General features: G+C 39.4%; 1 protein-coding gene across 1 annotated transcript in view; it reads right to left on the reverse strand.

Annotated features, from left to right (window-relative positions):
* Positions 1–718: 718 nt before the first annotated feature.
* Positions 719–24,988, reverse strand: part of TDRD7 (tudor domain containing 7) — a 44,251-nt gene continuing 19,981 nt past the window's right edge. The window contains exons 7-17 of the mRNA XM_088527905.1: positions 16,361–16,941; positions 9,445–9,631; positions 8,800–8,911; positions 7,789–7,991; positions 7,510–7,644; positions 6,590–6,670; positions 6,176–6,310; positions 5,769–5,879; positions 3,861–4,360; positions 3,252–3,412; positions 719–1,152 (exon numbers count right to left, since the gene is read on the reverse strand). Coding sequence (XP_088384031.1) covers positions 932–1,152; positions 3,252–3,412; positions 3,861–4,360; positions 5,769–5,879; positions 6,176–6,310; positions 6,590–6,670; positions 7,510–7,644; positions 7,789–7,991; positions 8,800–8,911; positions 9,445–9,631; positions 16,361–16,941 — 2,427 coding nt within the window. The 3' untranslated portion in view covers positions 719–931. The remainder of the gene's footprint in view (positions 1,153–3,251; positions 3,413–3,860; positions 4,361–5,768; positions 5,880–6,175; positions 6,311–6,589; positions 6,671–7,509; positions 7,645–7,788; positions 7,992–8,799; positions 8,912–9,444; positions 9,632–16,360; positions 16,942–24,988) is intronic.

A 24,988-nucleotide genomic window follows, 5' to 3' on the forward strand; every position in this document is an offset into this window, starting at 1 on the left:
TGGGTTTCTGGTTGGACTCAATGTTGAAGATCTTTTCCAACCATAATGATTCTGTGAAAAGCAAACTCACAACTAGGCTACAGGATATTTAATACAATGAAGTCTAGAGCTCCTCTGAATATTCCCAAGGCACTTAAAATCTAAACAGGGCCAAAAATAGTGTTTAGGGGTCTAGTAAGCACTGATCCATGTGCTTGTAAGCCATTCCAAGGAAGCAATGGTTTTTGAGAGTTTTTTAGATGCATACCAGGAATGTGCTATTAAAAAAAAGTGACTCCAGCAACCAGGGAGTAGTGGGAATGGTAGAAGAAAGAATTAGCGCTATCATTTCTAACAAGTAACAAACAGATCTGCAAGCATAAAAAGGCAGATATCCTCCTGGGAAAGTTCAACCACACAAATGCAGTCTCAGAACTCCCTGTCCTCCCCATACTGGGCATTTTCAGCTATTCAACACAGCAAGTTAAGAGGTGGGAAAATTCCACCCACCAATTATGTGCACCTCAGACACTAAATTCAGAAATAGTGACAACTGCTTGTTTCAAATGTACCAGAGATACAAATTTTAAAAAAGGGAGGAATATCAAATAAATGTCTCTGAGCTTTTAGTTAAGAAGCCCCCAAATCAGGAAAAGATCACAAGAAAAGAAGTCAGTGTTTTACTGATAAATAACTTTTTTTTTTTTAATATTTTCACCCAAATATTCTAGTATTACAGTGGTAAACAAAGTGCAAGTTTTCAGAAAGTCAACCTGAAGTCAATAGAACCCAAACTTGTTAAATAAAATGCTTCACAGAACACAGGTAGATTTTTCAAAATTATCACCTTCGTATCTTCAAGGTCATGTAAGAACTGTTAAATTTCTTTTCAAAAGCTTGTTACTTCTTTTATTGCTAAATAATCTGAGCTGCTACATTTCAGAAGTTATGATTAATTAACCTTTGAAAACTCCACAAGATCTTGAGACACAAAGTCATGAATCCATACATCAGTATCTGGAAGAGATGTGTCCACTAAATATGTCACTATTTTTCGATCCCAAGAGTTAGTGCTTTCATTAACTGCCTGTATCAGTGCCACCAAGGGTTTCTTCTCTACACGATTCCGAAACACTACTGATGCCTCTTCCGACCACTGCTGGTTTTTCACTCCTAGGACAAATATAATGCAAAACAAAAGGTCATTTTTAGACTAGACTAATCTGAATCATCTAGTTTATAAAGAGCAGGGGCAAGTTTAAGTGCTTGACAAAGAGGTATTTCAAGGAAGCGCTACTGAAAGCAGCTTAACTCTAGAAAAGATGCAAGGTCACTCATCTCCCATGCAAACAAGGTTAATTACAGAGAATAGGCCATTCATATTTCCTTGAAGTCCTAAGATTCAGGCAAATTTACAGAAGTGAAGGGCAATGTTCATTTCAAATTGTGGTAGTTATCATGTACAATCAAGCCACGTTACCCAGACAAACCAGATACCAGAAAAGATCTGATTCTGCCTGATGTTGCTGAAATGATTTATATTGAGACTTGTTTTAGATTAAGTTTTCCTCATTTCAAAACAATAATACTAGTTGCTAAAATATTTGCCCAAGCTACACCTGCAGAGAGCAGAACTGAAGAGAAATGTCTCCCAAATCTCGTTTTCCTTTGACACCAGCACCCCACAAGGCAGGTTTGCTCCAAGATGCGACCTGAGAATCCAGGCAGGTTTTTGAGTGTGGCTGTCATGAGCAAAGTAAGGAGTGACCACTGCAGCCTTGGCCTTCCCTGCCCACTGTTGGTGTGCAGCATCTAGACAAGGAGGCTTCAGCCTTGCAGATGAATATCCAAGCGGCAAGTTAAGACAGAAGAAGCAAAGCAGCAAAGTGATGGCACTGTCATTGCTAGCAGCAGCTTGCTACTGACAGGACAAGACAATATAGATACTCGTCTCCTGCAGGTTACAGAAGGAATGTGAAGTCAGCAGTCGAAAAAGAGGTAGTTAAAACTAGGAGAGGCTTTTGTGGGGAAGCAAAAGAGAATGTACAAGGAAGTATACTAGAGCATGAGAAGAGACAGGCATGAAAAAAGGCAGCAAAAGTGGAAGAACAGCAAGCAAATAGTTGCTGGTTGTCTTGGCGTTTTTGGACTGCTTTGGCAGTGTGGCACAGCTGAGAGGCCAGCTTGACTAACTGCACTGGATTCTCCAAAGCAGGAAGAGCGGATGACTTATTGGCTTGCTCAGCTGGATCCTCCCAGCAGACAGACACAGCTAGAAATCAGCTTCACTTCAGCATTGCCCTCCCAGGACTCCGACCTAGTCGGAGCACAGCCAGTTTGACTAATTTAAAAGGGGTCACACAGAGGCTATTCAGGAAAGCAGATCCAGAGAAAGCAACCTACAGTCAGAGCACCAACTTTATGCCCTGTCACTTCATACAAGCACATCTGGTAACTGAAGTCTACATCAGCACTCAACCCTCCTCCCACAAAAAAAGGTGAAAAGCAGCAGCTGAACATGAAAACATTTTTGAAAGCAATGCAGAAAAAGGACAGAAAATTTTGGATAAGAAAGAAAGACAGCAAGCAGAAGCCAACTTTAGCTGTTTTTATTTATTTTATCTGATGTATGCACACTCTCTATGCCCACTTTTCTCAGTCCAAATATTTTGCCTGAATTGGATGAAAGCCGCCCTGCCTCCCCTAGACTATTCCCCCAGACTGCCCCTTCTGGCAACTCTGGATTCCATTTAAAAACTAGAAGATATTAAGCTACAATACGTGCAAAATAAGCAAGAAAAAACTTCTCCAGAAGTCAGCCCCTATGGTGTTTAGGCAGATTAGGATATTAAGAATGCAGAGATATCATAAATGTTATACTTTATATACTATGTTTAAAGATCTGAAAGCTATTCAGTTTTAATTTTCCCCGTGTCTCTGCAAATTAAATATCTCAAATAAAATGATATACAATAGTGACACTGTAAAACAGTTGATATACAACTTCAAGCAAACTTCAAGAAGAATTGTAGCCATTGCATTAAAGTAGGACTAACAGAACAGAACCACCACCACCCATATAAAGAATAAAAGTAGAGCTAATTTGTTGGCATAAGTGTGCAGCCTTATACAGATTTCTCTAAGTGAATATATGCTTATTTTAGCAAAAAATAACTATGCCACCTCCCTTTGTCACCTTAACATCTCTACTCATTTGGTAGCCCTACTGCCTATGACTTTAGTCAACAAAATAACAAACCCTTACTACCTACCTGCAAGCTGAGCAATTATAGCTTGAAAGGGTAGTTTTCTAAATGTGTTCAGGAGTGGCTGTACTTTCTTCATGCTGACAAGCTCGTGTTTACCATAGTCCAGCTCATAAACTGACAGTAATCCATTTGTAAGAATTCCTTTTATTATCACCCGGTACCACCTAAAAAGGGGGAAGAGTAGAAGATTTGAATTAGTATTCACACACAGCCAAAGCACAAGAATAAGATACCTACAGCAAAATAGTAACAATAATAACAATAATGATATCACCACCCTTACAGGCATGTTTTAACCAAGTCTGGTGCAATCTCAATAGACATCAACTCTTCTAACTGTGATTTGAAAGCATGAAGAAACTGCAACCTCATTTACCCTCTTAATCTCTCAAACATCATCAGGATGTTTGTCATCACATCCATCACTGTCAACAACACAGACATAAAGCATTTTCTAAAGAAACTGTTTGGAAACCCTGAGTTTTAATGAGAAACATGTATTCCTGTCACTAACTCCAAAAGAACTAAGGATGGTGATTTACTAGGTTTTAAGTACTGCTGTAGGTAAAAGCTTGCCTTCAAAGAATTTGATTTCGGCAAATATCTACTCACTTGTTTTCCACCTGAGCTGCATACAGCTTGTGCTTTTCAATGTTCACAGGCCTCTCCTCTGCCATGCTGTAGTAGAGCATCATTTCTTCCATGAGGACTTCCAGATTATGCAGCTCTTGCCAAGGCTGCACCACAAAGTGCCCTGGATGGCAGGCGAGCGAGATGTAGACATCCATGGGCTTGCCGAGCTTGCACAGCGGCAGAGGGGGAGGCATTTCCAGGGAAGGCACCGCACCGCCGCGCTCCACGGCGGGCTTGGCCGCATCGGCGACGCTCTTCTCGGCACCTGGGCCGGTGAATCCCAGAGCAGAAACGGCTTCACTTGCCACCTTTGTGGGGCTAGTTCCGCCGGCGGCAGCGCTCAGGAAAACATCCTTCTGGTGTTTCCACAAGTCTGCATTTACGATCTGGCGGTTGATGCTGCGGTCCACATCTGGGAAGTTCTCTGGAGTAAACAAGTAAACGTGCGCAGTTCCCTTAGAGCCATCCAGTTTAGCCACCTTCAAAAAGAAAAAGCTGTTTAACTTCTAGCTGATGAATATTAAATGCAAATCTGATTTTGCGCAGAAGATTAAGGCCTTTCGTAGAAACACAGCAACAGTTCATTGCACAAGGCCCACTGAGTTACCCAGAGCATGTTAACTGTTGTTGGATAGTAAGTAGCATAGCAGCTGAAAAAAGCAATTTGCTCCCCTAGCAAGGAGCAAATACAAAGCTTGAATTGAGATTTCAATTGTTTTGAACAATTGAAAAATGCTATTAAAAATTAATCTCCAATGGTTCGGAATTCTCTTATTATGACAGACGAAGTCTATTACATTAATGCTGGGGGAAAAAAAGGTTTGCAATAAGCATAATTTTCAAGCAATGAAATAAAAATATTTTCTCATTTGTTTTTATTTATGCTGGATTGTTGATAGCATTATTGATAAAAAGGCACTGAGATTTTTTTTTTCCCCACAAAGTATGTTTGTTTACAGCTTTCTAAACTAACCCACAGAAGACACTATTACTTCTAGGTATTAGATAGGAGAGAAGAATAAAAACTTTCCACAGTTAAAGCAGACAGCTTTCTTCTATTATTTAAGCAAATCAGACAGTACCAAATTCAAACTAGGAGGATGTTCAGAAAAGCCTTTTGTAAAAGTCATGTCTCAAACCAGAAAAGCACTTTGTACATTATTTCTTATGCTACGGCAAGTCAAAAGCTACCAAACATATCAAAGTGTACCCCTTAATGCTCTGACGGTATTTGCCATTAGATTTTTTTTTTAAGAGGAAGTCAGCCTTGTTGAGTCATAATCTAGGAAAAAAGATTTAATTTAGAAAAGTGCTTTCAGTTAATTGAACTAGGTGTGACACATTGCAAGCGGTATTATTAAAGTTTCTATTCTGTTGAAACTAAAAGTATAGAATAATATATGCTAAGTCATAGTAGACTAGAAAAAAATGCAAACAAAAATAAAGTCGCTTTCCAAGACCAGAAAGAGAAAGTCATCCTTACTTAAGAGGCATAAAAAGAAACCAGGAGTTTCCCAAATTTATATCCTTTTAATGGGGAAAACAGGACCAACCCGGTTTTTCCTCATCTGTTGGTAAAATAATTCTACTTTCTATTTGGATTGGCACAGGAAAAAATGTGAAGGGAAGTCACTTCCCAAATTCTTGAGAAGAAAAAGTACTTCCTGACAACCAAACGGCAAGCATGTTTTATATCAAATGTCACAAGAAAGGGCACACTGCATTCACACTGCTGGTTACACACTTTTTATAAATAAATTTATATAACATTATATATTTATTTTATATGTCATGTTTGTAAGAAAAAGCATTGATGAATGGTTAAGTTTCCAGAGCCTTTTCCACAGGTGAGTGGATTTCAAGTGACAGAATCATTTGGTTGCTTACCTTCATGCTAAAATCTGGGCAATTCAATACAGTATCTCTCAGCCACAGTACAGCATCTGGAGTCCACATGCCAGTGTTGAGAGGCAGATCTGCCAGGCAACATTTTATAGCCTAAAAACAGAATTAAGTATAAAGGGTAAAATTTAATAATGTACAACCCTAATAGTCATTGCACTATTCAACTTACCATTTACAGAAACATTATTAATGCAGACAAGTCCAATAATGTGTTACAGAGACAGAAGAAAATGCATAACCACTGTCATTACTCACACACTACTGCAACATTCTCTCAATATACAAAACTAAACTATCAATTGAACAAGAATAATTTCACTACTTAAGCAGCAGCACGACACACACTGTTAAAAAATCTAGCATAAGTTAGCTTTAGCACGTCTTTATACCTGAGGAGGTATTGCAATGACTTCTCTCAAGAATTGTGATGGGATCTCTCTGAGCTCTGACACTTTTACAGATGCGACTGTTCCTGTATCCAAGAACTGCACGTCAAGCGCCCTGCTACTGTGAACAAGTGTTATCTGAAATGAGAAAGAAATAGAGTTGTTGTAAGGTTAAAAATTAAGGCAAGAAAAGAAAAGGGAAGCACATTAATGAACCAGTGCTGTGCAAATTTCTACAAACACTTCTTTCACACAATCACTCTACATTTCAGAACAAATCTTATCTAAGTTAGCAAACACAGAGACACATGCAGTATAACAAGCTTCAGGGAAAATCAGGATCCAGATTTAGCTAATCAGAAAGGAAGAACTGATTCTACACAGTGAAACTGTTGTTGTTGTTTGAATTCTTCTTACCTCTACTCGTGCCCATTTTCCTTTATAAGGAAACAAGCAGATTTTACCACAGAAAGGTAATGATACATTAAAGTCAGATGCCTGCAAATATAAAACAGAAGTTACAATGCATAGAGCCATTACTATCTGGCACAGAACTAATTATTACAAAAGCCACACACAGAACACACAATTCTGAGAAGCAATAGCTCAGTTTCAAACATAACGCTTCTTTCTAGCCTTAGAAGCATCTTGTATCATACATCAGTAAAGCTTAAATTCCTGGAAACATTTCTTACAGACACACTGAAGCAAATGTAAATTAGCAGGATAAAATAAAAACAAAAAACACTCTCACTTTTATAACTTCAGGATATAAAATCCACTGACTATCACTGATATTTTAAAAAACACAAGCAGTTGTGATAGACATCTGGTGAACTTCCTATTTTATTTTCAAAAACACATCATTCAACAATATATCTAATGACCCAAATTCACTACTGTCTCAAAGGAAGGCCTCATGGAAACCATGATGACCCTAAATACACAATAAGGTACAAGTAAGACCAAAGACAACTTAAATGAAATTTACTAGGCAAAAAATTTTTTAAAAAAATCCATGCCCATACACATATCAATGCTGAAAGATTATGAATATCAAGTTTTATCTTTGATAGCAACAGTCACCTCACAAGCACTACGCCCAGGAAATAAGAACATTTTCAATATTCTTTGTTTTTGTGTGGTTATCTGAATAAGAGAATGAAAAGAAACTTTCCCTCTGAAGGTTCTTTCCCGAAGACTAAGTAAAGAATTTGGAGCCATTTTGATAACAGTCTGTAACTACCTCAGTAATTTGAACCTATGTGAAAAAGAAAAGCACAGATAACCTAAAGAAATATCACATTACTCCACCACTCCCCTCATCACATATCTACCTTGTAATGGAAGCAGTCTTCTATCTTCTGCAATATTTCAGAGAGCCTGGACATGCCTTTAGATGGTACCTGGCAATACAGGCTTCCATCAGAAGAAACACTGGTTACTCTGACGTTTGTATATACTGCATCTACCTGTAACGGCAAATTTTTTGACGAGAAAGGGAAAAGCACATACATAAAAACTCACCCAATTTCTGCATATTGTTTCTTATGCATCCTATACTTGAGTGGTCAGTAATTTTTTAATGAATTAAGCAAGATGCAGGAAGATGGTACCTGTGGGCGCAGTTCAAGAGACTTGTCATACAGAGCCTTCCGGCAGGTAGCATTGATATTGACATCATCTTCTCCAGAAGTGTCATAGAGAACAAGAGGAGGAATATCACTCTTTTCCAATATTTCCACAGCAAATATCTTGCTGCAAGTTTGTGCTTCCACAGTCTTTACTAAGACAGGATCATCACAGAAGAATTCCAGCCCTGTAAAACAAGCCATACTTTTCACATATCACTTAATTTGCAGGAAAACGCAATAATCAGGTTTGTGTTTGCAACAGTAGTCTTACAAGAATCAGGATATAGATGGAAATTCATATTACAACCCTACTTGTACCCTGCCTGATTTTTCCTTCTTTAAGATAGAAAGCCATCTCAAAAAACATAATGAAGCAGCATCTTTTTCATAAAGAATCAAGGCAAATGTCTAACGGAAAAAGAGTGCAAAAGTGGAAAAAAAAAAAAAAACAGCAAAAACACTATACCTCTCTATATGTGAAATATAATATGTCAATGTTAGAAATGGCCAGTTTGGCCCAGTTTGGGGAAGGTAAATTTCCTGCACAGTCTAGGATGTCTGCAAGTACTGAGACGGGAAGGGTTGTCTAAAATTGGTTAAAAGGGACCACATGCAGGTGTATTACTGTGCCAAATGAACAGAGATGCCTTATTTCTAGAACAAGGAGCTGTGCTAGTAAATTGTTTCACACATCCCTGAATATTTCCTCAAAATTCCTTTAGGCAAAAATACATTAAAGGGAAAAATCATCCAAGCTCATTCCACATAAGCTAAGGGCAGAAACAATTTAAGTTCCTTCAGACAGATACCAGGCATTCTGACATCAATTTCTTTTTTCTTAAAAAACTGTCACCTCCGTCCTTGCTCCTTTTCTTCTTTTTCCTTCCTTCCTCATATCTGCTTAGACTAAACTATGTTATTATAAACAATAATCCGAGGCTGAGATGCTTCACACCATAAGTCTGTATAGTCAACAATGTTGTTTTTTCTTACCTGCCAGTTTACATTTTGCAGCCTGAAATGGAAGAGAGTAGAACTGTTTGCCTAGTTTGTACACATATTTCTTTTCAACAACCTCACTGAAGCCATAATCAACATAGCACACCTGAAAATGGAAAAGTTAATTAAAAACAAGTTTATTAGTATCTTTAAGAACATGTCCTTGAGTCTAGAGATATTCAGCTAACACATTCTCCATGCATTCAACTGAGTAGACAAGCCACTTTTCAGTAATTTAGTATTATATATTGCTATTAGCATTATTTCTGTTTCACTGCTTTGATTTTCAGAGTGTAAGGAAAGCTTTCTTCTCAAGATCCCTAAAACCATCCTCCCGAACTGTTCCACAAAAAGTAAATTCTTCACAGAAAGAGTGTTAAGAACACTCAGCATGCACTGGCTGAAGTTACATGGGAAAAAAAAAATAAAATGGCAATGTTGAATTTTAAAGTTTTGAAAATGTTGAAAACTCAAGTAGCATTTCAGTGTCATTCTAGAGTTGCCTTTATTTTTACAGCTTTTGTTTGGATGAATACTTCTAATAATTTTGCTACAAATAGCATAGGTGTTAAAGGAAACCAGCAGGGACACTTTCAAGTTTTTTTTTTTTTCCAAGCTCCAGAACAAAAAGCTACTTGCCTTTATTCTGTTGTCTTCCACAGAAGTTATCTGAGCACGCAACCAGGCATCTTCCTCAACATGTACTGCAGCAAGTTGCCCAACACTTACAGACCCAACTAGTGACATTGAAGGATTCCGACTATAATATTCTTTCATCTCATCTTCCATTCGTTCCTGTGCAGAAGAATAATCTTTACCCACATACCTGCAGTATTTCAGAAAAAAACAAATTGCAAGAGTCAGGATGTGTTTACAAAAGGCTTCATAAAAACAGCACTTATATGAATACTAAAATATGAATAAATTATAAATAAATATAGCTTCTAAGCACATCAGTATTGAAACTTTTTTGATTAAGATGGCCACAGAAAAGTAGCAATTCATATAAAAATCAGTACCGTCCAGAGCTAAACATGATCCAGGAGTACAAAGTCTAACATACCCAACAAGATTTCTAGTGAAAGCTGTTACTAGTTTATTACAGTAATATGGAGGAACTTGACCCAAAGAGCAGAGTAGCGTCGGGGACAATATGGAACTTTTATGTCACCTCTAAAGCTCCTCTGCCATTAGGAGCACAGCTTAATCAATCAGGTTTTCACTAAAGTTGATCAAAGCACAAGGCATTTAAAATAGCTTTAGAGATCAGCTGTCAAACCATCTCCTATTTACTCTCTTCTTAGCCCTCAAAATGATTTTGATACTAGACTGCTGACCTTGCTCATACCAAAGCAGTCTGTAACATAAATCTTAAGTTTAAACTATGTAAACTTAGTGAAAGATCCAAACAGGACATTCTAAACATTTTAGGAATAAGTGAGATTAGAAAAGCCAGAAGAAAAACTTCTTTCCAAAGCTGTGTTAGCAGCTACTTTTAACTACATTAGATTTGTCTGTAAAAATGACTAGCACTGTCATTTCTACCACAAAGTTTGGTATAAAATACTATAAAAAGATAAGTTTGTTATGAGATTGGATATATATAATCCAGAATTTGTGCAGTTACTGTACTATGCATACTGTGCTAATTTTTTAAAATGATTAACTTGTATCTGATCATTTCCCAGACTGAAAATTAATGATATGATTATCATATTATTCAACTATATATGTTTTTCATGCCTAACAGCCCTTTCATTTCTATGTAAACACTCACATACTTCATAAGGAACTTGGAGTGGAGACAGGTAGGTGGATATGTGCTACTCAAAAGTTTATTTCTTATCATTTGTTTCTTAAAGATACTTAACAGAAAGTAGAAGTATCTTGAATTTTTCAGAACTTCTTGCCTCACTATTTTCAGGGAATGGGTAAAAATTGCATTAAAAAGCTTTTTGGCTGATCAAAGGTGATTGAGGTTGCTTTCCAAGTTCCTTTTTGTTAAAAGAATCTGAAAAATAATTTTTCAAGAGCGTGTGTTAATCTACATGCAGGTGGTCAGACTTTGCAAGTCATTTGTTATGCATTCAGCATCACTCTCAACTGAAACTAATTTACATGTCAAGCTTGGTGCTTCATTGTGAAATGAACAGAGCAGTTACGTTCTTGTAGTGGAAAAAAAAAAAGTAATATTTTGTCTCATCAAAGGGATAAAGGTGGGGGAAAATTTCCAGATCTCTAGCTGGGAAACTCATAGTTGAGGATAAAATGATAATTACTTCTTGCAAGAATTCCATTGTAGGACCTAGCCTATCATCTCTGCCTTGGCACTGTTGTAGGTGTATACAGAACATCTAAGAACATTTCAATCATCTCACTCTCATTCTGCCTACAACAGAATTCTTAAAGAATTGTCCCAAGTTTCAAATTTGAAATAGCTCTAAACCTTTGAATATTGTCTCAAATTGTACTCCAGTACAAAAGCTTAAGCCAAGCAACACTTAGTCATATGCCAAGAAAGTAAGGAGATATTGCTCAAGCAAGACACAATGAGTAATCTTGATTTTTTGATGCTGCCAAACAGCAGCAGTAATTGGCAGCCTCCATACACTCCTTAAATAGAAGGAGTGAGAAAGACTGTGAGGCCATGCAAAGAAAAAGTGAATTAATGCATTTTTTTCCTTTTTTTATGTCCACACAAACACTATGTCCAAAAAAAAAAAAAAAGAACAAAACAAACAAAAACAACTATTTCTTTCAAGACCTGTTTTGACCTTGAAGATGAGTGACTTTGTCCATGAAGTAGACAAGTCTTTTAAGTACTCATTCCAGTATGTGGAGCCAAGAAGACACTAATCAGAACCCTATTTCCTACACAGAATTTATCGCTTAATGTTGTCTGAGAACCATGGTCCAAAATTTGCAGCTTTAAAGGAATTTTTTAAATGAAGCAGCTTCAACTCGTCAGGGTATCATATGGAAGGCAGTTCCAGTTCGCGTAGATGCGGCATGCTACGTTATTCCTTACACTCCTATCAAATGCCACTGAAAGCACTTTTTACCCAGAGCTATAGCACAGTTACTATCAGTGATCCGCTATCCACCTCATTCTGGAGTAAAACAGAAATACTATTTACCAGTTAAGCTGAATTCTCTCCCCTCACTGGGGCAATATTTTGTCTACTGTATATTTTCATTCTGTTGGTGACTTAAGTCCTGATCTCTGCCTGCTGTAGTCTGTGGCCAGACTGGGAAAAATGTGTTGGGCGGGGCTGACATCTCCATTTCAATATAGGGGCAAAAATCTAAGAATTGAAGCTTTTTTCCATGGTTGATTAAAAATGTCAAGCAAAAAAAAAAACCAAAAAAACAAAAAACCCACTTGCATAAATCTTAATGCAGCGAGAAAAAAAAAGGGGGAAAAAAAAAGGGATCTAAAAATGACAGCAAATATTTGGAAGGATGCTGAAATTCTTCAGAACAGCTATTTTCAGTTCTCTTCAACAGCTGGGAAAAGCACTGTTTCACCTCAGAAAAGACAGCATGTGCTACGGAAATCCTTTACATTTTTACTTCTATTTCACATCAGAGTTCATTATTTACACACTGAGCCTTCCAGGATGACCTGCAGCACATGTACTGTCTGAAAAACATAAACTGACTATGTATTAGAAAAACAGAAATATGTGGGCTAAAAACTCAGAGGAATATTTGAAGGAAAATGATCACAAATGTTTCACAGGAAATATCTGTTGCATAAGCCACAAAAGCAACTTGACATTTTGAACACAAGTCTGGATACTCAGTCGTAGCAGCAGCTACCCAGCAGCTCCAAGTCATGGAGTACATGAGAAGACTTGAACTATACAAGTCTATGGGATCATATAGGATGCATGCAGGGGCAGTAAGAGAGCTGGCTGATGCCCTTGCAAGGCTGATACCATCTCTGAAAGGTGAGGAAGATGGGGGAAGATTCCAGGCAACACTAAGTATGGCTCCTATATTTAGTAAAGCCCAAAAGATCAAACTGGGGAACTACAGGCAAGCCAGACTCATTTTGGTCCCTGGGAAAAATCAGGAGTGGGTTCCCTCAGAATGCCTTTCTGGGCGCATGATGATCTGGCTGATGAGGCTGATGACAAGTGGAACTCCACACAGGTCTATCCTGGGACCTGCCCTGTTAACCTCTGTATCAGTGACCCAGACACTGCAGAGCTCACTCAGAATCTGCACATGACACCAAACTGGGGATCAGGGTGTCAGGGATGGAGCTGAGGGCAGGCTTGTCATCCAGGGAGGAATGAGCAGGGCTGGAAGTTTCAGTCAGCCCATTCCTCATGATGTTCAACACGGGTTAAGTGTCGCTTCCTGCACATTTCCTGGCCATGACTCCTGGACTGCATCTCTGGTGGGGATGGAGCAGCTTGTGAATAGCTCTGTGGAAAAGGCTCCAAAAATCCTGGTAGACAGCAAGCCCACCATAAGACAGCAATATGCCTTGCCAGTGAAGGGAGCCAATCTCCTGGGCTGTACCTGTCAGTAGCTGGAAAAAAGTGATTTTCTTATTCTTGGGTCATATCATTTCAAACAAACTAAAAATATAATGATGATTTTCAGCTACTGGTGGTTATCTTATATTCCTAATGTCAAATGCAGCTCAACAGGGGTTAAGTCAAACACAAGCATGGCCTGAACCCATCCAAATGGGACAATTTCGCCAAAGGAAGCAGAAATCAGTTTCAGAGGGTTAACTCTGTATTGCAGTCATATGAAAATGAACATTCAGGAAGGTCTCCTCAAATCTCCTGAAAATCTCCTCAAAACAGCTGTGGTAGACACACTCCTCCCTATCTCGTGCTAGATAGGGGCAAAGGAAGGAACCAGTGTCTGCATAAAGGAGCCTTGAGACAGCGGAAGGGAAGCTTCTCAGGGAAGCTGCAAGGTCACAGAGACACAGCGCATGCTGTTATCCAGCTGCTAGTGGTACACGGAAACATCAACACAGACACCTGCTCTCTGCTGAAAAACTCCTAGCAGAAAAACACACCGAAATGCATTTCAGCAAAACTTCCAGCAAAGAGAAACGTATTGACAACATCCCATCTGACTTGGGTGTAAAACACGCCCATGGGAGCTTCTGGTTTTCTGAACCAAGTTCTCCTCTGGGGCAGTGGGCCCTGCAGTCGAAACTCTCCTCTTGGGTCTGGGAGAGGTCTCAAAGTTGACAGCCCTCTCCCTTGTGTGTTAGTGAATGTGCATATACAGGCTTCAGGACTTGGTCTTTGGATTTGGGATTCAAATTTTGGATTTTCAGCCCTCATTTTTTGCAGTGTAGCGGCTAATTCTCATACTGACATCTGAACTTGCCGAGTAACTTTCCCCTCTGCCCACTTGTTCTAATAAAGCTTATTCTAAATCATCCACTGGAGCACAGCGTCTGCATGTCAAGCCCCTGGTAATCACAGAATCATTATGGTTGGAAAAGACCTTCAAGATCAAGTCCAACCAGAAACCCATCACCCCCATTCCTGCGAATCTGTGTCCCCAGGTGCCTCATCCACACAGCTCTTGAGCACTGCCAGGGACGCTGACCCCACCACCTCCCTGGGCAGCCTGTTCCAAGGCTTCACCGCTCTTTCCATGTAGAAATTCTTCCTAATGTCTAAGCTGAACCTCCCTGGCACAACGTGAGGCCATTTCCTCCTGTCCTGTGGGTAGTTACTGTGGAGAAGAGCCCGACCCTGCCTCATTGCAGTCTCCTTTCAGGTGGCTGCAGAGAGCGATCAGGTCTCCCCGGAGCCTCCTCCTCTGTCTACTACACAACCGGGCTCCTGCAGCTGCCCCTCGTAGCTATGTACTCCAGAAGGGCTTCACTGCTCTTCTTAATAAATCCTCGACCAAGCTTGGGACTAAGACTGGATCCAGATGCACCCAGGCTCCCCTCTGGGGAGGCTTAAGAAAGCAAGGGGGCCATTTCTGAGACCCACAGCTGACAGGAGGGTCTCTGCGTACATTTCCTGTTGCCCAGGTCTGGGACTCAGCTCCATGTGCCCTCAACCCTGTGTCTCAATGGGAAGGCGACCTAATCCCATTCCCTCGGCTGAACTGGCAGAGCTGACATCACAGCCATAACAGATGAGAAAGGTGGAGCGTGTTCCCCTGCAGGCAGCGGGTTACGAATGCCATCAGAGCTGAAAGGTGTACAGTGACAAGGAAAGTACTGCGTACTGCTGCACCATATTCCCGTGCAGTTGTCTCACCTGCACGGGAATATGGAAGCAAGATGGATAGTGAAAGTACAGATGTAAAGGCTCTTGCCTTAAATTAAGTTTTATAAGACTAGTACACAAAACAAGTTTATACGCATGATCCCTGCTGTTACCCCTGTGGCCACTAAAATGCACAACATAAAATACTTTGAGAAAAAGCGCAGTATAAAATGGTGCTAGCACCTAAAATAAAAATGAAAACATTCTCATATGAGAATTTCTTTCATAATCCCCAAGTATTATTTTTTCTCTAAGAATTCCCCGCCTTCACAGTTTCATGAGTTCAGTAAACTGAATTGTTCTGAACTAAACTGTAGTCGAAAATTAAACAAAGTTCCAAGGCTAAGTATTACTGTTGGCTGGAGGAGAAAAAAAAATTCAACCTTACAGTTAGTGTCAAACATTGTGAAACAGTAATAAGGAACCAGTTTGTGTTTCATTGCTAGACGACCTAAGTAATCTGCACACAAGCCTATTTAGATGCTAATCAAGATCTTTGGGAATGAGTGAACTAACTTAACCTGAAACTGTGAAAACTGATAGAAAAAAAAAGTTTAATTAATCTTTTCAGGTGATATAAAACTGTTTTAAGATCTATGTCAATTTGCAACAATTTAGAATGAAATATTCTTCAGAAAGTCATAGCTTTAAAGAATTGTTGGCATTTCTATGTTTTATACCAACAGTGAATCACATTAAGCTTATCGAGGTATTTCCTGACACAGCACCATAATATATACATAACATAGCAACCACAATCCTCTAAAAAGACTGTAAAAACAGTATTCTCTGAAGTTGGACAGACTAACCACCACCAAAACCTTATAAGAAGTACTTGAGCTTTCATTCAACAGTGAGCTACATCTACCCAAAAAGTGAAAACTGCAATGTAATCTCAACACTCTCAAGCCACAACTGGGTAGTGGTGAGTCAGTTTCAGAAGTAAAAAGAAAATTAAAAACACACACACAAAAAAAGGCTTTGATGCATATGCTACAAGGCAGTATCTGAACAATGCTCTTGGCATATACAGGTTATTTAACATGTCTTTCAAACCTTCTTTGGTTGTCAGACAAGATAAAGATAAAACCGATCTGCTCATCAGTCTCAGCAAACTTCTGCTCAAATGCACAGACAAGGATTCCTAAGTTTCATTAAAAGCATTAGCAAGTAACACAAATCTCCTGTTCACCTGCTGGCAGAGGATATGGCAGAGTCTTATGAAAAGAATATGTAGACTGATAAATAATGCTAAAAAAGAAAGTGATTCTAAAGTAAGAACTTGCCTAATTATAACCTCATTAGTGTTGTTCAGTTCTACTACCAAGACAGACAGCGATCCTTCTGCTGGAATGACTAGAGGAGGGACAGACATGTTCTCTGGACACTGCTCTTTGGATTCTTCGTTCTGCTGTTCAGCAGCAACCTTCACATCATCACGCATCTGGACTTTCTCAGGGACATTCAGATTTTCATTAATGGGTTTTGGGGGTTTAGCATAGAGGATGGCCTTTTTTGGGTTGTCAGATATGTGGTCCACTGTGCATACATCTGAGAGTAACTCTAGATTATTTAGAACGCCCTCTGGAAATTTTTGCTGGTAAGTGTCTTGGTACAGCTTGGGAAGTGCATTAGCCCAAAGACCACTGGAATACTTCAGCAAGATGTTGACAACTTTCTGCTTGAAGTCACTGCTAAGTGAAGCAGATGAGGTTTCCATGCTTGGTTTTAACAAGTGGTCCACTTTTGAAGAAATAACATTTTGAGATGCTTTTCCTTGCTCTGTATCACTCTTCACTGATGATGGTACCCTCTTAGCAGGATAAAGGAGTCCATCCATATGATCACCTGTGCATACTTTTTCCACCTTGGAAAATAAAAAGTAGAATCAAGAATCAGTTATGCCCCAATCTAAACCATTTTAATAAAATTTTGTAAGACATGTTCGATGCAAGCTATAATAAGGGAACTAAACTTGAGGCAGTTTCTGAAGTGTAGTCATTCCTTTTCATGCCTTCTCCTCCTCTGTTTATTTAGGATACTGAACACATGTGTCTAAATCAGTACAGACTAAAATATTTAAGACTTGCTCCCAAAAGTACATATTTTTTTTTCTCCTATCAGAAGCTGAAAATAATGAAAGACATAAAATCTCTTCCACAAGACAATTATAAACAAAAACTCCATCTCAGTTAACTGAGCAAAAAGGTACACTTCAGAAATGAGAGATCACCTGCCAGGCACTACTGTAAACAACATCTGCTGTCACATACAAGGAACTCTTATTTTGATAAATTCTGAAATGAAGGAAGAAAATTCTGAATCATTTTAAGTTTAATTAGGCCATATTGAACCACACACCCAGAACTTCCCTTAACACCTAGATGCTTTTCAAGTCCATGGGCTCCCCTCCTTCCCCATATCCAAAATTAAGCCTCTTGGACAGTCTGAAGTCATGGCCATGAAAACAGTATTTGTGAGAACTGTAAGAATAAATTCATAATAAAATTCCACATTGTTAGAGTTACAAAATTTCAGCAAAGATCAGCCTAACCGCATCTTAGACAATCAAAGTATCACAGCTTTCGCCATTATCCCCAAGCAAGAACAAATCTTGCAATAAATAAAGCTTAAGGTTTGTAGAGCTCCACTTTGACATTTCTCCATCAGAGTAAAGATATGTTTGGTTTCCCAAAAAACATCACACCCAAGCCCTTTCCAGAGCTGGATCAGCAACGAATAAACTGAATGGATGGATAGCTACCTGCTACTCCGAGGTAGCTCTCACCTTTGGGACAGTGACGTTCACATTCAGGATAACTTTAGAAACCTTGCTAGAATTGTTCATTGTGGTTCTGTCTTAACAACATACAGTGAAAGAATAAAACAAAGGAAACTTCAAATGTTTTTTGCTATAAGAAAGTTAGAGGTCACTCATTATCAAAATAATACTGACAAGACAAGATCATTTAGTAGTAGTGTATTCAAAAACAGAAGAAATGGTCACTACCATGTGAAGAAGCATGTATTTTCTCTTACATGCACCTTTTCACACTCAGCACAAATTATTATGTGCCAATGAGTTAAGAGTCAGCAAAAATGCCCCTACGGGGATTACATGGGTGTGTTCTCACGTGTTGACTATGAATTTCATTATACAGAGTGATGCAAAAATACAGTAATCAAACAGTCCTTAGCTTCATATCTCTGCCACCCTTTATATATGTCAGCATGTGTCCTGTCCAAACTTGGTATAAAATAAGTAGTTATAATAGATAAAAGAAAAAAGTTAATACATTGCAGTTCTCATGCATTCACTGTATAAAGCCTGAGTTTATCAGTCAAGACTTCGGTGGTAAATTTTTCTACAGGAAAAAATCAACACAGACATCAGACGACAAAGATATACACACAACAACCCTGAGCTCCAGGAATCCACAGACATGAGTATTCAGTCTTTAAAGATGGTTTCTTTCCAAATCTGTTCTCTAAACCAAGATGACATAAAAATCTTCTTGGGAGCAGGCATGAGAAAAAGAAGGGGTTAGTGGCTTCTTACAGATATACCTATACCTGATGGGAAATCCCCAGATCCATCTAATTCATAAGCTTCTCAGATAGTTAGCTTAACTTTTAAGATCACAAATTCTGTCCTGACAAACAATCTAGAAGTAGAGAGGAGTATAGGGAAGTACAGATGGCGTAAAAATCTTAGGTCTATGTCTCCTAATTTTATTCTGTATTTCAAGGAAATTACTGCAGAGAGACATCCCACAACAAATCAAAAATGATTCCAGGACCTGAAGAACCTATTTCGTAAAGTCAAAGTGGGATTCTAACATTAAAAGAGGCACGTGAAAAGTATTCAGGCTGTTATTTGTACTTAATGAAGTTTGGCCAGAGAAGGACAGTGGCCAGTGAAGTCAGGTTCTCTGTTTATCTTAAGTTTCTTTGATAATTACTGAGCTCTTTCAGAGCATTTTATGAATGCATATAAAAATAAGCTTTTCTCCTCCAAAAGAAGTTATTCCACAACAGAATCTAACTCCAGATACTGCCATATAATCAGAGTTAAGAAAGGAGGACAAATCCAGGATCCAGTGATTTGCAGAACCCAGAGAACCTACAGTAAACTAGCAAAAAAAAAAAAAAAAGTTTAGAGGGACCTCTGGAGGCCACACGATCCAACTATGTGCTCAAAGCTGAGCCCAATAGATCAGATTGCTCCAGGTCTTGCGCAGCTGAGTCGGGAAGATTTCAAAGGGTGCAGATCCCACAGCTTCACTGTGTTTCTCTTCCAGAGGCTAAGCACTCTTCTGAGGAAAAAAGGGCTCCTCCAATGTTCTGGAATTGCCTTGTATTGCAATATATCTGCTGCCTCCTGTCCTACCAGTGTGCATCTCCAAGAACTCTGTATTCACAATGCCCATCCATGAGCAAAGGGTGACAGCAGGAAGAACTCACCTCTGTCTTCTCTTCCTTAGGCTGAACAAAGGCATTTCTTGTCACTTTTTCTTACACATGGTATTCTCTAGATCTCCCTGTTCACCTAGATGGCTTCTGCCCAGTGTGCATTTTCAGTTAATACGTGCCTTGTTCTGTTCTGGGGAGCTCCAAACCAGACACAGGACTCTGGGATGTACCAGGCTCAGCGGTACCGACAGAATAGAAGGAACCCCTTTCCTCCACCAGCTACCCACACTCTTGCTAAGACAACCCACATGGAAGCTAAAGGCTCCCCAGCTTATCCCAGTCTGATCTGATGCCCACAAAGACTCCCAAAGGCCTTTAGTGAGATCTGCTATCCACTCAGCCCTATGCACCACTAGCAGTCTCTTTCCAGCAGGACTTGACATTTGCCTAAACTTCAGGAGGTTCCTGCTAGACCCAGATTGCTGATATCCCTTTGAAGAGCAGCTGTCTCCTCCAGCATCTCACTCTTCCCAATGTGGTATCATCCTCAGACTGCCCTCATTCAGTTTATTAAGAAAGATGTTAAGCAGATCGGCCTCAGCATCAACCCTTGAGGCATACCCCTAAGCAACCATCAGCCCAGCGGACCTCATACCGCTCATGACAACCCCTGGAGGGTTTGTCATCAGCAGCAGTAGGAGTAGTTTGGCAGTTTACCACCAGACCTGATCAAATCCACATGCAGCGTTCAGATGCAAACAAGACTATGAGAAAATGTGTCAAAAACCTTTATAAAGATATCAAAGGAAACATCATGCACTGCTCATTCATTCAGAGAAGGCGGTCTGACTAATCAGACATGAACTGCCCTTAGGCAAATATCTGTCAGTCTTTCTCAACTTCCTTGTCCTTCACATGCTTCTGGAATCTTCCCAGGGCTGCAAGTAAGTGATTTTTTTCAGGCCTCAGGAACTAGGTTCCCCAGCATGTTCCACTTTTCACAATCCTGGAAAGTACTAGCAAATGGCTCTGCAATGACATCAGCTAGTTCCCTCAGCTCTCAAACCCAACTGGCTTCATTTTTTCCCAACTTTATCTTTTTTAACTGTGGGTAATGCTTCATTCCTGCAGATAATGCTCCTAGATTTGGGTACCAAGAAGGTCTGAGGGACTAGAAACCAAGGCAGACAAGGCAGTGAGTACCATGACTTCTTCCATGTCCTTTATAGCTACTTAGAAGCCTCTGCAAAAGTGACTATGACAGTAATTCATGGAAGCTATCAAGGATATTTTCAATCATAAGATCATTAACAAAACAAAATAACATTCTTCCTTCACCAGAAGAAGCATCTGTAGAAGCAGCTGCTAGCAGATATCTTAGTGTGCCCCTTCAACCACCACCAAAGAAATGAGTTTATTTAAAGTTACTAAATACTTGCAAGGGGTAACTTGCCTGTACACTCTCCTGGAAAAATAGCCAAATAGCCCAGAGGATATCAGTACCTCCTTGACAAGTATTAATATCTTAGACACAAAAACAAGTTAAGAATATTCAAAATGATTGTTGGGATTTGTTTAAAAGACAAACCAAGGAAACTATTAGTCCTTTAGCTCCATAAAATACTTGACATTACTAGGACCACAATCCATATGAACAGACTGTGGTAGGATGTATGGTGGATTATCCTGGAAAAGCTAGAAGGAAGAGCCTACCTTTATGCATCTTTTCTCTTGGCTAGCACTTTCTAAATTGGCGCTGCAAAAGGGAAGAATGAGTTTTAGTGATGGGACTTCTAAACCTCGCACCCTGGAGACTGGCAGCAGACTGAAGAGAGAAGACCCTTAGAGCCCTTTAAGCCTCTTAACTCCAATAATAGCTCTGAGGTTTTATAGACATCAAATCTCTCTTCTGAAGAGACTGGATGCTGACAGGATGCTGTGTCAGCCACTGAGAGGCAGAAAAACATTGCTATTTCAGTAAGCTATTTCAGCTTACTTCAGTAAGCAGGCTCAGCTGGATGTCCTCAGGCTACTACCTCTTGCATTGAAACTAACAGCCAAGATGCAACAGATTCTTTCAATCACTGCTGTGGCCAAGAGATCTTCAAATTTGTCCGACGGGATAGACTCTTTTAATTGTAAATAGTTTAGCTTGAGTGACAGACTTTGTATCAGCTACCCTGTCTTTAGGGCAAATCCCATCCTGGTTTTTAGCGAGGTCCATTTGCCATTCCATACAGGATGGTGCTGCCCATAAATACAGTCCTGCTTTGCAAGTACAACATACCTCTTCATTAGAGAGCAGGGACAAAGCTTATGAGAATGTACTGCCGGGCCAACACTGTTCAAGACCAGACAGATTGAAGCCATATTATACTGAAGAAAAATAAGGGCATGTTTCTCCTGGAGCTGAACAACAAAAAGAATAAGCAGAGTAACACAGGCAGCTCTGAAAAAACAGAATCAGGATCCCAAAATAATGCAGCTTTAAATTTAAAAAAGTCCCAAAATAAAGACTGATGCTGCAAACCAATGAACTGTAATCTAAGTAAATCTACTAATCTAAACTGTAATCTAAGCAACACGAAAGGGAGGAGTCGGTTCCTTTCTTTTCACATATACATATCGAGAGATAGAGGTGTTTAGTAGCAGCTGTAGAAGATGACTGATTACAGGGCTTTAAAGACTGCTCTAAGATACAACAATTAGACTCTTCACACTAATTCAGGGAGATTAATTCATCAGAAATGTGATTCATAGAGTCTCTCAGATCATGTTTAAGACTACAATACACCAGCTGACAACTAGAGCATACATGCCAAAAACTGCATATACATACATCTTGCTGACAGGCGCCTGAAGCCAGTGCTTCAGTGCAAACACAGCTCTTATCCCCACCTGACTTTCCTTTCTCATGCATGAAGTACTGGTCCCTAGCAAGCTGGAGCTCCAAGCAGTAAGGAAGGTGTTCCGACCTTCACCAGTATTACCCTGCATCCATAACTCTGTCTGGCAGCATCTTTTCTTAGTCAGAATCCGCTACTGTACAGAAATAAAATCTGTCTTCCTTATCCTACAATTTTTCCATTCAGATGGACAGATGACTACCATTCATATTTAAAGCAGCCAGCTCTGGGTGACAGTTCATGTGTTTCACATTGTAATATTAGGAAAAAACAGCAAGCAAACACCTAACCCTGCACAAACAGTATTTCCTTCTCCATAGAAAGGGTGGTAACTTCTTACTCTTAGGAACTCTCACTCATTAAAAACTCTTTAGAATTTAGGAGCTGCAGGAACTTCCCCTACAAGGTTGTGAAAAACCCTTTTATCACTCAGGCATGGTATATATCCTTGGGATCTACTGCAGCATTTTCAGGCCCTAGTCCAATAGGGCTTCACCAAACCATATAATTGTGCTGTGTTTGGTGAACTGGTTCAGTTTTGAATTTCAGTTATCATCATCTAAGATTTGCCCTCCAAAATCTCAGGTCTGTTATAACACATTTCAGATGCTGCAACAACTCTGAAGCTTAATTCTAGTCCTCGTTGCTTCCATATTTACTGTAGCATTAAAACATATGTCACATCTAGGTCTACTTCTATACTTCCTTTTGTTCTGAATCCTTATAGGCAGATACAAACTGTACACACAGGGCATGTCTAGCCAGAACACTTGTGCCATGAACTCCACCCGCAGCAACCAGTGGCTTTATGTTTAGTAGCCAATAAAAGGCCACCTGAAGCATCAGACCAGTGACCACTTGAGTGAGCAAGGCAAAGAAAAAGACCTACCGTAATGCTAACAGTGTTAGCACTCATGTGCAAGAGCCAGGGTGTACAGCTAGCGTAAAATTCTGCAGCCTGTCAGTCATTCGTGCTCCCAGCCACGATCTCTCTTCAGTTTATACTCCAAATTCAAAGCAAGCCTCAGCTCGTAAACACACACTGTATATTATAATATCTCAAATAGATTTATCTGAAATAATGGCTTTTGTATCACACGGCTGAATCATGGTATAGAAATGCCTTTCCGGGAATTAACGACTGACAGAACTAAAGAAGCCCAAGGAATACAACCGGTTACTGTGGAAACTCCTCTCTCCACTGAGTTGGCTTGTGCAATTAATTCTGAACAGCTCAGCAAGCATTCAGCTGCCAGACCAAGTAGGGCATAATATCAGGTTCATTTGGGGAGAAGATACAGCCCAGTGATGGAGACTTAGGAGAAGTTTTTTTTCCCCCCTTTTCTGTCATTATTTCCTTGGAATTTTTCTTATCACATGAATTTTATAAAAGTTGTGAATATTCCTTGATAGTAAAGTCAAAGGCTTTATAAGACTAATTAATTAATAAGATTAATAAGGTTCAATTGATAAAGAAAAAATAAAAGTGAACTCTCCCTTTTTTCTTTTATCCACAATTTTCCTGTTCTTTCCCTGCAAGAAGTACTGTCAAGCATGTGCTGGAAGTTAGACAGGCAAAGCAAAGCACAGTAAGTTTTCCCTTTCTGGGCAAAATCTCCAGCTTAAAATAAGTAAGCCAGTCTAAGAAGCATATGCATGAACATCAGCCAGTTATTCGACAGCAAGGTTATCAAGTTCACTGAAGAATACGCTCAGATATTGCACATTTTTTATGCATTTTTTATTAAAAAAGAAGGAAGACAACAAACTGAGGAAGCTTCATAACCAGAGTTTAAACTGGCATCTGATGACAATAGATTATCACACTAGTAGATAGTCAGGGCCAATAGCATATCACGAGAAAAAGCAAATATTTGTTTTAAAAATACACAGCACAATTCTTAACACTGAGCTTATTTTTCCACAAGCTTCTTTAGAAAAGCTTCTTTTTCTTGGGGAAAACAAGCTTCTAGGCAAGCTTCTAAAGAAGCTTGTGGAAAGACAGAAAAGCTAAGGCAGCTATTGTCACAATTAAAAGCCCAGAGAAGACAACATCCTCTCTGTCAATTAAATATTGCTGCCACTGGCTCTGTCTTCTAACTGAAAGAGAGAATCTAGCGAGAAAGGTTAGGCAGGATGACAGAGGACAGTTTCATCTTGCAAGCATCTCAAGGAGACTGATATTTTACTGTTATCTTCTTGGTTTGATGTCCAAACATCAACAAAAGCCACTATCATAAAGAAGCCAGGACCAACACCGTTATTCAAAGAATCAGATGTGAAATTATAAATAGGCAGGCTTGAACCAGAATACTAGAAGAGCTGTATGGGATCAAACAAAATTTTACTGGTCTGACATTGTTTGACAGCAGCAGCAGATGTCTAGGAAGGCAGAGATAGGATAAGTGTAGTGATGCATCTTCCATTTCAGGTATTTCACAACTCAGGTCTGTAAGTATTTTGGAATTAAATAATTCATAACTGATGCTTCCTGGTCTCAGTGAGTATATTAAGTTGCTTCTGAATCCATGAAGATGATCAGTCCCCCTTTTTCCCTTCTCCACGTCACTTATTTTATAGCCAATATCTTCATCA

Source organism: Tinamus guttatus, unplaced genomic scaffold, assembly GCF_059628265.1.
Source record: "Tinamus guttatus ecotype Peru unplaced genomic scaffold, ASM5962826v1 Tinamus_guttatus_pri_ptg000295l, whole genome shotgun sequence".
In the NCBI taxonomy this organism is placed as follows: domain Eukaryota; kingdom Metazoa; phylum Chordata; class Aves; order Tinamiformes; family Tinamidae; genus Tinamus; species Tinamus guttatus.